General features: G+C 43.3%; 1 protein-coding gene across 1 annotated transcript in view; it reads right to left on the bottom strand.

Moving 5' to 3' along the window:
* Window positions 1-12,938, bottom strand: part of cers1 (ceramide synthase 1) — a 28,005-nt gene extending 15,067 nt beyond the window's left edge. The window contains exon 1 of the mRNA XM_034582056.1: window positions 11,748-12,938. Within this exon, the coding sequence (XP_034437947.1) occupies window positions 11,748-11,993 (246 nt within the window). The 5' untranslated portion in view covers window positions 11,994-12,938. The remainder of the gene's footprint in view (window positions 1-11,747) is intronic.
* Between the last annotated feature and the right edge of the window lie 1,575 nt (window positions 12,939-14,513).

Here is a 14,513-nt window from a genome sequence, read left to right as displayed (position 1 = left end):
AGCTTTCTTTCAGGGAAATCCTGTTTTATCCATCAATTTGCTACTGCAGATGGCTCGATAATACCAGTCAGCGGTGCAAATCAGAGTGGTGGTGAAATCAAAATGCTTCATTGTGTTCAGTTGTTAACAAAATGCAGGACACGAGTAGTACTTTTGACTTTATATCAAAGAACGAGATATTAATAAGTCAATTTTTTGAGTCAATGATTTAACCAGGATAGTTTCATACTGATAAAATATGTAGAAAAGCTTTTATACAGCAGGGTTGATCTCATTCATGCTTTTGCTGCAGCTATTTTTCATGGATGTACCTGGGTAAAAAGGTAGCTAGCTATATAGGAGAATGACTTATTTAGTGTTAATCCCAATGACCTAGTTCTGCAATCATGGAACCAATCTTCACCTATTCACAGGGCTGGAATGGGAAAATGCTGTATGTGAAAATGCTCTGGAACTTTTCCTGTCAACCCCCTTGTAAAATGTCCAGAAAATGTCAGAGTGAGCCCACTCGAGACAGCAGGAAAATCCACAGCGGTTGAGTGGGCTTGTTAATGACAGTTCTAAGCAACGAATGCAAAAACTGGGAGCAAACAAATATCTCAGAATGAAAAATAGGCGTAATTCACATGGAAGTCGCAGACGTACATGTCAAATTGGAAAGAAAACAAGATTCAAGAGCTTTTGGCGATAGGGGCCGATGCTAAAATTCTCATGCTGTACCCAGGCGCTACTCCTCTTCTGAATGTTCTGCAAAAGTTCCTGTTGTTGGGAAAGCTTCTGACCCAGACAATCTCCTGCTGAGTACTTCATATGTAATTGGCAAACTTCATATCTGAAAATGGCTTCGGGGTGAAGTCACATCAGAATTTGACTCTTCAATCAGCCTCCTGCCTGTCATACCCTCCCTCTCCTTCCAACTCTGTCTCTATCGCGTACAGACTGAAACATAATGAAAAAGTGAGTATTAACTGTTCTTTCCTCGTCTCACTCCCCCTCCTCAACCCTCCAGCTCACTGATGTTAGCTTTTTCAGTCATGGCCCCCCCACACACCCATATTCTGCAATCTTACTGGAAGTGGGATAGGGTGACGACAGGCAGTGGGGATGCATGCTGGGAGATGTGTCAGCTGTTACTTTGCACAGTGCGTTCAGGAAGAATCCAGACCCACTGCATTTGTTTTACATGTTGTTATGTTGTAGCCTTATGCTCAAATAGCTTAAAATAATTGTCCTCTCATCTATCTAAACTAAATACAGCATAATGATTAAGTGATAAACGGAAATACAACTTAACACAAGTATTCAGAATGTGAAAAAAATGTGTGGGTCTGAAAATGTTCTGTATGTGACTTAATAAAAAGAAACTGTTAACAGATTAAAGATGTCCTGTGTGGGCCTCACCATGAAGAAAGAGGCATGTGAGTGATACTAATTCACTTAATAATCAAATTACAAAGAGGAAGAACACACACAGGAAGACACACTCATTGTATATGCGCACAATCTTCTGCTCCTGACATGTACTAGTCAGGTCAGGGCCAACATATGGTTTAGAACCAGTTTTTCATTTATATGCAGTAGGTGAACAACCTTTCCTTAAATCAGGAAATTACATGAGAAAAGCAAGAAACAAGCATTTATAGCCCCTTTCTTTGCACCTATATATTGTAGTAATAATGGCCACAGATGTTCTATGTCCTCAGGTTTAGGCCTGTGTGCTTTTCACAGCAGGAAATGAGGGAAAACAGGTTCCTTCCAGAGGATCATGGGATTTGATGAATTTATAAAGCACATCAGGATGAAGCTTGCCTTATGCATGATCAAACAGCATTGGATATTTTTATCTTTCCCCTGTGGATGCTGCCGGCCCTGCAGGAAAACGCCCATTACTCCCGATGACCAGTCTAACACTGCTAAACTGATACTGAAACAAGAGGCTGGCTGAGCCTTTGAACCTGATTTGATTAAAACCACAATGAGAACAAACACTGAAAGAAACATTTGCACACAAGTACGTGAGTGGACAAGTAGGGATGACCCACCTAACTTCCATGAGTTAGAAAATGACCACAGTTTATGCAAGTCTACTGCAGCCGTCTGTAACGAGACGGGAAACCCTTTCTGAAACACCTTACTTTAGATTCCTCTGACCTTTTACAGGAGAAGACAACTGGAGACCTTTTTGAAATGTGACCAGTATGAAACCTAGCAACGTTACAAATTTAGGTTGTACCGAGTAGCTATTCAGAGTCACGATTACACCTGCAGTGATTTCAGTATGTGACAGAGAAACAATACATATATGTATAGTAAATATATTCAAAGGAGTGGGTTTGAAGCTCTTCTGTCTTGAGGGAGTGGGGATGCACATGATTTCCCAGCACAGACAGTATGTGTCAGGGAGGGAGAGAGAGAGAGAGAGAGAGAGAGAGAGAGAGAGAGAGAGAGAGAGAGAGAGAGAGACGATGTTCTTGGTCTAGGCTATTAGTTGATCCCAGTGGAGGCATTAACACCACACTTAGCTCCCATATTAACTCCTGGAGCTTCAAGGTAAATGAACACAAACGTCATAGCAAAATCCTTACAAGCTTAAATATACAGTCACTTCCACGGCAATAATTTCGTGTAAGTCTTTTGCTGATAATAGTTAGCTTTAGTGGAGGTTTATTCATAGATGATGAATGCATATTAATGTAAGTCGCTTTGGATAATAGCGTCTGCCAAATGACATGTAATGTAAATGTAATGTAATGTCCACAGTCAGTCTCGGCTTTCAGGTTTAAAATGTCTTGCAGCCGATTCCAAGCCTGAGGTGCATGAAAGCAAATGGAAAATGTACCAGTTATTTTGGAGTAGTTGGGACCTTAAGGGAAAATTTCTGGATTGTGTATTATGTGAACTTGGACAAAGTATCAACAGACTAGTATTGTGGTAGCTTGCCCAGTCATGCTCTTTGCAATACAAATTAGGATGTGGGTTTTCTTACTCAGACACAAAGATTTCCATTGTACCATTTCCTTCAATTTAGAGTTTTGTGTACAGGCAGTTTCTAAAGATGATCATACTGAACACAAGATAGTCAACTTCAATGCTGACAAAAATAAACAAACTAATAATAAAATGTATCACACAGGCCCAGGGGAGCAGGTCATTGGTTGGACCCAGTCTTGGGTTCAAGACACTTAACCCTAAGTTTTCCTAGTCAGCTGTGTCGGCATGTGTGTGAATGATGTGATAGAAAAACTGCAGCATATAGAAGCTTTGCGCGAATGTGTGTTATGGTTAAATGGGACTTATAGTGTAAAGTGCCTTGAGTGGTTGATAAAACTAGAAAAGTGCAATATAAATACAGCCCATTTCCTTCAAATTATCATGAGCATTCATTCGTCAACCTCGCAGTGAAATTTTGGTTAAGGATTGTGCATTTTTCCTCACTGCAGGGACAAAACATATTTATTCCACACACAACAGAAACAGTGTGCAGCAGAACACTGTAGCAAATTGCTATCATGTATTTGATGCAGTTGAACATTTATATGCTTTTTTTTTCATTTCGCCATGAGCAGGAACACCATCCAGCTTGTTATGTGTGGTCACACGGCCTTTATTTGTGTCAGATGACAACATACGTATATAATCTTCACAGGGTCGTCTCTGTCTCTGCCAATATACTGTATACTATATGTCCCTGCTCTGCAGAGGGAAAATAATCTATGTTCAGCGACAGAAAAGGAGTGGAAAATAAGACACATGACGGTGTGAGACATGGCGATGCTAAGATATTCACTCAAGCTGCTCCCGGTACAAACCGACAGCTCCAAGACATATGGCATCATTCATAATGCAGTGCCCATGCCACTGGCAACACCCAGAGAAAATGAGGACTGATTGTGTGTATGAATACAAGTGCATGCATTTGTTTGCGTATGTCTTCAACAATCTATTACAACACCAGGTGGTGGGTCATGAGCTCACAATAATTATCGCCCCAGGTAATCTAAAGCTGGTTTAAAACACACACACGCACACACACATGGATCCCGATGATTATTTAGGGAACTGATATCCATGAGTGTGTGGAATTTGGTGCAGCTTGATTGAATTGAAGGGGACTGTTGGGCCTTAGCACAGGTTTGTGCTCTACTGGGTTCCGGTTTGTGAATATGCACACATGGGATGGAAAGTTAAAACATGTGTTTCTGTGATGTGATGCTGTTACATGGGCAAAGATTCAACTTCAATCGGTCAAGAAGCATATTTCTGTAATTCAAGCCACATGTTACTTGCTTTATTAATATATGGTGATATGATAATAACGGTTATCATTGCCAGTAGTCGATCAAAATCAAAAAAAGTGACCAGAAATCAAAAAAGCTTACGATACTGAATTTAAATATAATAGAACAATGTAAATAACTCGATATCTCATCCTACCTACAGATCCCTTTTGATTTCCTTCCTTATTAATCATGAATATCATAACTATGCTTACTATGCCACATCACACTACTGATGATAAGTTACCATATGGGTATGCACCAATGTGTGTCTCCGAAACAGACCGGCATCTTCTACATATTAGAGAAGCTAGGCTCAGGCTGATGGTTTTAGCTCCTATGCTGCACACAGGCCCCGTTACACAATCTAATGGCGTTGGCGATCGGATGTCTGGATTAAGGTTAGGTTATTGGTTCAGGTATGGATTACAGAGGAACCATCCTTGTGCCTATTTCAGCTTTCATTCACTTGAGTGATTTGAATCTACATAATGTATCTTTACAATAACTCATAAATAGGTCACTTATGTCCTAAAATATATTGTGACAATTTTATTCTAATGGCCTCAAATCTAGGTAATTCAATTTCACAGACTTTATAACACTCTACATTAGGCATATTTGATCAGATCACTGCTATTACTAAAAAAAAAAAAAGATCTACAAACCAAATAAACTTCAAACATTTTAATTCTGACTCTGTTCCAGATCAGAAGTTTTTTTGCATTAATCATCCCCAGCCATAAAGAATGTTTTCTTTATTTGCCAGAAACACCACATCTTTGACAATTCAGTGGTTTGTGTGGTCTCTCTGAGTCACACTTTAAGCTTGAGTCATTTAGTTTAAACATCCTCTCTACATTCAAGTCTGTGCTAACTAGGCACATTGCTATGCAAACCCAATACCACATGGTGGGTGGGGGCGAGACAGAGAAAAGGAAACAAGAAGACAGAGCACAAGAGATAAAAAAATTAGGTCAAGACCAAAAACATAAGGATAGAGGAGAAATAAAGACAGAAAGAATGGTGAGATGAGGTGAATTTGGGGAAGAGGACAAGGAGGAAAGCCACAGGAACCTATCTGGATCACATTAGGGGCAGGAAAGTGCTCCTTTTCTCAATGTGCCACCATGCGGATGTACCAGTCTCTCCCAAAGACAGACAGAGAGGGTGAAAAGACACGAAGAGAGGGACAGGGCCGGAGCAGATCTACTGCTTCTGATAACCAAAACATTATCAAAACCCTGTGGATGTGAATGAACCACACATGTAAAGACACATACATGGACATAGAAAAGCCTAAAAAAATGCATGAAATATGATGTACTATCTTCACAGACAAAAATAATATTTGGTTTCCTCAAACACACGCACACAAACACTGTTATATCATGGCCTTGTTAGAACACAGGCTGCTGTCAAGTGTGAAGCCTACAGTGACAGTGTGTTCTTGTCAAAAGACTGTCCACTGTGTGTATCGAGAGGCAAATAAGTGACACAGAAAGAGGAACAGGAAAAGGATCGAGAGGCCAGCCAGAGCAGCTCTGTCGCAGTCAAGGCCTCGCAGCACATTCCAGCTGACCAGCAGAGAGTCTGTCTGTCACAGTCCGCAAACAGAGCTGATACATGAGCCTGCTTTGTAGCTGGTGGTATATACGGATGCTTCGGCTATGATTCACCAGACTGAAGCGTGTGCACCCAGTCTGTTCCTTCCTTTAGTGTGAGTTCTATATTCGGGATCACAAAAGCCTTACCACAGTTTATTATGGTGTGAAGAAAAAAAGCTTCTACAGTTTAATTAAATATTGTGTATATTAAAAAAGGAGAATTTCTGAGCATGCCTAAAGGCTACACACTCTTCTGTTCCCCAGAAGTTACAACTTCTCGGAAACCAAGGCAACATCTTCTAATGTCTTGCTTAATTCAACAAACAGTTCAAAACCCAGAGATATATGTTTTTTTCCAATGATACAAAACAGAAAATCCGGGAATCAGAAAGGCATCCGACACTCAACTTTCTACACACGTGTACACAAAAGGTCAGGCATTAGTTATATTATACTCTAAACACGAAAACACTGTAGACAAATCTGATGGGTATAATTACGCTTATATAACCTTGTATATCAGAGTGACAAATTGTGATTGATAGCAGCTCAAACTCAATGTCAAACAGCGGCGCTGACAGTTTTGTGAACCCTTGAGTGCTTTGTATTTATGATGTATGACAGGTGGAAGCACAAGGAGCCATAGATCACGTGTCAGCTTATGTTAAAAGTGCTGCATGCCAATATGCCATGTGATGATGAATTAGATATCTGAGTCACAGGAGGAGAGATGAGGAGAAGAGGAGAGGGGAGAAGGCGGAGAGGAGGAAGAGAGTAAGAGGATATGACTTTATAATAACCAAACTTAAGAACAATTGCCGGCAATCGGTGTCAAAATTACAAGCAGGTTTCACCTGAGTGGGCACTTTTGGCTGAATGGACAGCACTTCCCCTCAGCCACAAGTCCAGTGTCAGGTTTCTCTCTGCGGCTCTAATGCACAGTAATGAGCAGGAGCTTAGTGAAGGGTGATCTAGGATCTGTGGTCGGGGACCTTGTCAAAACCTCAGGATGCTTTCAGGTTCAGAACAACAGCAGGGGAAGAGGTTTCCGCGCAGCTCTCTGCAGGGAGATAAGCTCTGCAACGAGGCTGGAGCTGGCAAGCACACTGCTGCTCTCTTGAGTAACGGGTTCAGTGTGTGTGTGTGTGTGTGTGTGTGTGTGCGCGCGCGTGGGGCTATGGGAGGCATGTGTGTGAGCATAAACTGCTGCTGCTGAGAGGGTTTGACCACTGCCTCCCTTGTTTGCTCTGTACTGAGCAGTGTGTGTGTTGCCCCTTTCAAAATGGACAGAAAAGTTGGACAGCTTTACTTCAGTTGCAGAAGTTGTGTGCGCGTGTGAGTGACCATATGTCCTCTCACCAACATATGCATGTGCGTGCATTTGCGTTGATGATTCCTTGCTGCATGCTGAGTCAGCAGGCTTGAGCCAAGATACACAACCGCTCAGCCCTATTCTTCCCTCAGTTCCTTCCTTCCTCTGGCTCCCTCTTCCTTATTTGTCCCTTCACACTCACCGATTGCCCCATCTCTTTGCTTTCCAGCCTTCTGCATTCACTCCAGTGGCATCGTTTTGGTCTCTGTTCTTCTTAAACATTCTTTCGCCCTGTCCACAGTAACGCGCATTTTTTGCAGAACAAACTATTTCCTCTGTCTTTGGGCCTCTCCTCCACATGCAATCAGCGTTTTAAGTCACTAAAACAAAGATTCGATCTGTGTGCATGTGAAACGGAGTGTTTGGGAAATGATGTCACAGCTTACTTTGCGCATGCCTACTGTTGCTTTGTGTAATGAACATGCACCAGAAACAACAACAATGGCAGCTGTACACCAGTTGTTTGGTTACTATCTGCACAGGCGTCTGCCGTGCCCAGTATTACTACCACAGCGTTCTTACCTGTGCGTGAGACTACATGGCCCCCGGCGTGCTTGTTCAGGCATTAGTACTTTTTTAGTCTTTGCTAAATCGACCACTGCATGCTTTTGACTAACAAAATATAAACAAACGATAATATACAGTACATTACGTTTCTGAAACCTCACACACATGCATATAAATGCAAAGCACAACCCTTAAGGGACCAGAAGAACACCTATTTATATCGTACCGAAAAACAGAGAGAAAAACCTGCATCCACTTTGATAAGAATGTTTGTGAAGTGTGAGGTTATAAAAAAAAAATTAAAAAAGAAAAAAGGAAAGAGAACTTTACTTTCAGTTTCCTGTGTGACACGATGTTAGTAGATTATTAGGTGTAACAGCAGAGTGGATCGTTTCAACGCGTTTCAGTCAGTTCTTCACATCGAGTTTAGAAGGATGTGTTTATCTTTGCTTAAATCTTAATGTTTCAGTGTGACTAGAGACAACCGATAACGCAGAGCATTGCCCAGTGTGTTCATGGAACACTGGAGCTCAAGTGGCCTATCAACAAGTTGTGTTTAATTTGACCTGAATATGTTTTGCTGCAATTCATGCACTCGAGCATCAACCGAATATGTGAAACATGACGACAAACACTCAAAGGACCATAGAAAACTGTGCATTGGGGTCAACCCCGCCCCCAGCACACTCGCCTTACCTCACCCTACTGCGACATGATGGTACTATGAGGAACCTGGTTTCCCTTCTTTTGGTTACATAGATACAGAAAGGTTGAAACCTCCATGTGACTGGATTTTGTGAATATAACTCTCCAAAAGTAAAGATGAACTCGGAGGGTGACACCCTATCTCGCCATAGTAAAGAAAGTGAAGGAAGATTCCTGGATCCAACTGTTAATCTGGATTCACTCCAGAACTAAATGGGATCTTCCTTGAGTCATGCCCCGCCATTTCACAAGATTTTGTGGAAATTGGTTTTGTAGTTTTTGCATAATCCTGCTAATTTACAAACAGCCATGTAAACATACGCCTCAAAGGCAATAGATAGATGAATGAATATCTCCTGTAGAAAGTCCAGCAGAGAGGTTTTACTACAGTTTGTCCCCATGGTGACAGTGAGCGAGTACAGAAACTTCAACATATAACGTATAACCCAAAGTCAAAAAGGCACATACCACTTGGACTGCTTCCACATTTGTGATCTGCACAGAGGAAACTGCAGACCAAAGGAGGCTGAGATTTTAAGTGGGTCAACTTTCATTCTTCAAAGGTAACTGGAGGTCATTTAAGTAACTGAACAGGGAAATAATTATTTTTTAAATAGCCGTGTCAACTTTAGCAAATGGCTTTGATTTTAAACAAGAAACAAATTCATAAAAACTTGACCATGAGATGACAAATATCCATCAGCTTTATTGCAACATAAATGGTTGCTTAAGTGCTCCATTTGCCATTTTCAAAGCACTTCAGTGGATCAAACATTCATCTCTCACTTTTTCACATCACATCATCACAGTCTTCAAAAGATCCCAGGGATAAGATCACACTTCTATGGCCACTGGTGTCTCATCTAACATGTAACATCAATAAGGTCTCATGAGCTCTGCACATACGTTTGTGTACTCTGAATTGTCTTTGCTGTCATCTGTTGTTCTCAGATTTCCACTTTGCTGTAAATCAGAGCCTATACTAATTGTTTACTTTATCGCTGTAAAAACCACTTATTCAAATCATTACTGACAGGTTATTGAATGCACTGTGGTTTACTTAATTTTAAACTTAACAAGTGAGAAAGCACCCTATTGTGTTCAAGCCAGTGGTATATACGCTGTGCTCATATAGGTCCTCAAATAGTGTTGTTTAGTCCTTTGACAACCCAGCTCAGCTTTTGTGATGTACAACAGCAATAATTGTGATGCATTTGCTCAGCACAGCTGACCCAACACTGAACCCACCCTCTTCATTACTCGGGTAAACAATGAAAAGTTGGAATCAAATAACTAACGGGACGCTGACTGATTCTTAATTCATCTACTTTTTTAAAAAACTCACATCATCCTTCCCTTCACAGGACTTATATTATCAGAACCTCCGTGCCAGGAGTCAGTGAGTCACACACACACACACACACACACACACACACACACACACACACACACACACACACACACACACACACACACACACACACACACACACACGATTCAAAGGGGAAAACCAGCCTCATTCTTTGCATTCTCTGGCCACATCTGTCTTTGCACATGCGGTGCTCAGCAGCATGTATAGCATCATCCTCGTAGCGTCTAACACGTGTGGACGTCATGCTTCACCCCCACCCACAACGATGGCAGAATAACGAGCCCGAGGCAACATCCAGCCAATCTGTGGAGAGAGGGGGGGGGGGGGGGGGTACTCAGGAGTTTGATGTAGGAGACCTGGGCATAGGGCCAATCTGTTAGAGCATCAGCCTGAGTATCTGGCCGCAGAGAGACATATTGTTAAAAACAATATAGTGATGCTGCTTTTAGAGACACTGCAGGATTGTAAGTGCTCTCTCTAGGTCCTTAGAAAGTTAAAGAATGACCTTTTTTAACTTTTATGGTAGCAGCGTGGTGTATTTTCCCAACACAGTTTCTCAGTCACATTTCCAAAAATAAAGCTAGTATATAGCTAGTAGATTTTAAAACACAATTTTCACATTCATAGTTACATTACAAATGGTTTCACTATTGGTTTTCCCACAATGCTGTATATTGATTTGGGGATAAAAATACCATACACTGGATTTTATCTGTATGGGGTAATAGAGACAAAGACAGAGAGAGAGGAGGGGAGGACATGTGCACCACTTGTAATTTGACATAATAGCAATTAATGACTTTGCCGCCATGCCCCAGAAAGCACTGGCATAAATCTAGTCTTTTTAAATGGCTGAGATAGGAAAGAATATAGAAATATATTGATTGTATTCAGTCAGCATATATTTATATTTAAAAAGTTTGACAATTTTGATAATTTGACACCAAGACACTTGTACTTTGTCTCAGATAAGGTTCCAAGATGAAGAACAGCTTTAAGAGTCTTTACTGGCAGTGATTATGATACATCATCTGGGAGCTATAAAACGCATACTTTAGTGGAGTAGTTGGCAACCGAAACGCTCATATAGCTGCTTGTACAGTGCACGAGGGAATTAAACTTGCACTTCAAACTACACCAACTACACAATATTCTTCCAAAAGAGCCCAAAACAAAAAGCTGTGTCTCATCCTTTATTTACTACACATTATCAGTTCAAATGTTTGCCCAAGTCATGTAGAGATTAGGGTGTTGACTGTCTAACATGCAAACATATCTTCCCCTGGGAGTCCCCTGTCATTCCAGCCTCCCCCCACCCCCACACACATAGATAGATAGAGAGGAGGGGAGGGGGGAGTACATGGTATCTGTCTTGATGGCTGCTACCGCATATATTTGTAAGGGCTGACTGGGTTCCATGTGTGTATGTCCTCACTGCACTAAATCTGCCACCATCTTGAATGACTCGCGCTCAACTCAAACGAGGACCTCTGGTGAACTCGGTGTGCAGCTGTTGGTAGACTGGGAGGACCTGGTTAATATTTCCTGACACCGTGGCTGTGGTCGAGCTGTTTGAATGTTCCTGCTGACTTGTTGTTGTTGTTGTTGTTATCTTTAAACTTCAACTGGTCCCAAATATTTGTTCCCATCTGTGATCCTCACTGTCACCTGCTTAGAGCCACAGGAGGCACGCGCCTCCAGTAACAACCCCAGAGAGCTGGGAGCCTCGCCGGCCACACCTGTGCGGTGCCGGGGCTCTGGTGGGAGGAATTAGCAGCTAAATCCTTTAATTAGGGAAGCAGATAAATGGCCCAATGGGACACTGGGTGGTGAGATCGGTGTGTGTGTGTGTGTGTGTGTGTGTGTGTGTGTGTGTGTGTGTGTGTGTGTGTGTGTGTGTCACCCACCTGAAACAGACTTTCTGTCAGTCCCCGCCTGACCTGCGTCCACAAAAAGGCGCAAAAGAAGAACAGGGCGATTTCGCTCCAGGTAATGTACGCGTTATCCAGGAGAGTCCGCTTGGAGAGCTCCAGACCGCAGGAGCTACAGTCCCTCCACGCGCCCAGCATGGTGGAGGAGGCTCGGGCGACGAGGTCCAAGTATCCCGGCATGGGCTCCACTTCCGAGCCGGCGTCCCCGGTGTGAGGGCTCATCGTGGCGCGGTGCACACAACAGGGACGTGGAATATTCAAAAAAATTAGTCCAGTTGAGGGACAGAGGGCGGTGCAGTCCACGCTAATCCGCCCGGGCAGCAAGCTAGCTCGCCTAAAAACGCTAAAACGAGCTTCTCTAAGCAGCTTACAGTCTCTGGGAGCCGAATTCTTTGTTGTCCAAATTAAAAGATGGGCCCATTCTTCGCGTTGAGGACAGTTTTATGAATGACGGCAGCAGGGCCCACCGGGTCCGAGCGCACACTGGGTCTGAAGCTGGATCTGATGAGGAATTCAAACCTAAACCGGGATGTGACTGTTATTCTGACCCATTAGCGCCTGAGCGGTGAAGGCTTCTTCGTCATCATCATCATCATCATCATCATCATTCCGCTTCGTTCATCAGCAGCGGCGCGTCCCCGTTAGCCGCCTAGCTAGGTTCAAATCAAACGCACACAATAGTGAAACACGCCGCTGCGCTGCGCAAAAGCTAGCTGCTCGCTATTTGAATGAATTCAGCCCCAGAAACACATAAACACGCACTCAGCTAACGGATTCACCCGCAGCTCCGAGGGTTGCTGTCGTCTGTCCAGCTCCGAGCCCAGCCAAACACATGCGGCTGTTGTTGCGCCGCTACGCCGGAACGTACGCGCTCATCTCGGTCCGTTACTCGCTTTATATAACGCCTCACGAGCCACAGCGGCTGGTTCTCGACGAGGTGTCCCCGCGAAGAAGAGACGGAATAAAGGAGAACAGTGGAATTGTGATGCGAAGAAGCTGCCGTGTCCTCCTCCTGCTCCGCATCTGCTCCTGGCCGTGTCCGGGGAGGCAGCGCTCTGTGAGACAAGCCGCGCTCCGCTGCTCACCGGGGATTCGACTGGACCGGTAAACCGGGACAACACGCGTTTATGAGACAGAGACCGGGGGGGGGGCGTGACGTAATTAGGACCTTCTTCTTTCTGAAGCCCCTGCTGAAGATTAAAAAGGATGACTTAAAGAGACAGTACACACTGTACACGCTTCACACACATGGGTCACAAAGCACTGGATTCTACTCAGTTTCATCAGTGGGTTTAAAACATGGCCGTATTTACCTCCTGGGGGGGTCATTGGGGCAGAAATATGCTGTTGGCCCCCTCTATACATTATAGTTTAATTTCAGGTACCCAGAAACCCACCAGATATATGAGGTTCTCTATTTTCTTTTCTTACCAAGGAGCCGTTAAAATTTGATCATATTCCAGGGACCCCCTCATGCATGTCCCTTGGAGTAATTTGACAAAGCCAACAACATAAGACAAGACATATCCAAGTTCTAAAAACAGGTCACCTGGACTTGGTTGAGTTTTTTTAAGACGTTTCACCACGAGGCCTCTTCAGTTGTAACTGACTGCTGGGAGTTGAGGTTAACTGAGACTGGCTCCACCCACCCCCGGTGAGTCATGTGTTCTAATGTGTGAACTGGTGGGGAGGGAGGTCAGGACTGTGTTGTATGTGGCTGATAGGTGTTGTGTTAATCCTCCTCCTCTGTTCAGAGATGGTTTCTCTAGTTTGACATAGATGGCTTCCTTTCCTCCTCTCTCAGACCCCCTGTCTTCCCTGGCCTAAATGTTGTCTTCAAATGAATGTCCCTTGTCCTTTTAGATGTAGGTGGACTGCTGAGTCCTGACCTGAGGAGCTGTCTCTCCGGTGCTGTGCCATGCGTTTGTGAAGGGGTTGTTTAGTTTCCCCAAAGTACAGGTCTATGCATTCCTCACTACATTCAGCTGCATATACGACATTTCTCTGCTTATGTCTGGGTGTTTTTGTCTTCGGGATGGACCAGTTTCTGCCTCAGTGTGTTGGTAGGTTCGAAATGTACCGGGATGTGGGGTTTGTTTTTCACATATTCCAGCAGCATTAGGATTACAACGTTGTTCCATTGACCCTTCTTTTCCACCCTTTCGGTTCTGTTTCTCTTTTCTGTGGTTTTGACAAAGGCCCAGTTGGGATAACCACATGTTTTAAGTGCATTTTTGATGTGTGTTTGTTCCTTCTCTTTACCATCTGACCTTGTGGGCACAGACTGATCCTGATTGTGCAGGGTTCTGATAACCCCTGGCTTCTCGCTCCAGTGGGTGGTGTGAGTCAATTTATAGATATTGATCTGTGTGTGGAGGTTTTCTATATACCTCAATGTTGAGGCTTCCATCACCTTCAGTATTCACTGCACAGTCCAAGAAGGCAAGACTTCTACCACTTACATCTTCCAGAGTGAACTTGATGTAGCCGTCCACTGCATTGATGTGTCTTGTGAAGGCTTCCACTTCCTGTGTTTTCATTTTAACCACAGGTGTCATCCACGTATCTGAACCACTGGTTGAGAGAAGTTTGTATGAAGATGAACATTGCCAAACACCTAGCCACCATTCCCTCTCCTCTGGTTGGCAACCCAGTTTACCAACAAGTTTTGAAAAAATCTGACTAGACCCTGAGAAAACCATGGCACCATATGATGTGACATCACTTTTCACATGCATCCCC

This window comes from Hippoglossus hippoglossus, chromosome 4, assembly GCF_009819705.1.
Source record: "Hippoglossus hippoglossus isolate fHipHip1 chromosome 4, fHipHip1.pri, whole genome shotgun sequence".
NCBI classification, from domain to species: Eukaryota; Metazoa; Chordata; class Actinopteri; order Pleuronectiformes; family Pleuronectidae; genus Hippoglossus; species Hippoglossus hippoglossus.
Note: the sequence above shows the minus strand (reverse complement) of the source record. Positions and strands in the feature narration are given on the sequence as shown.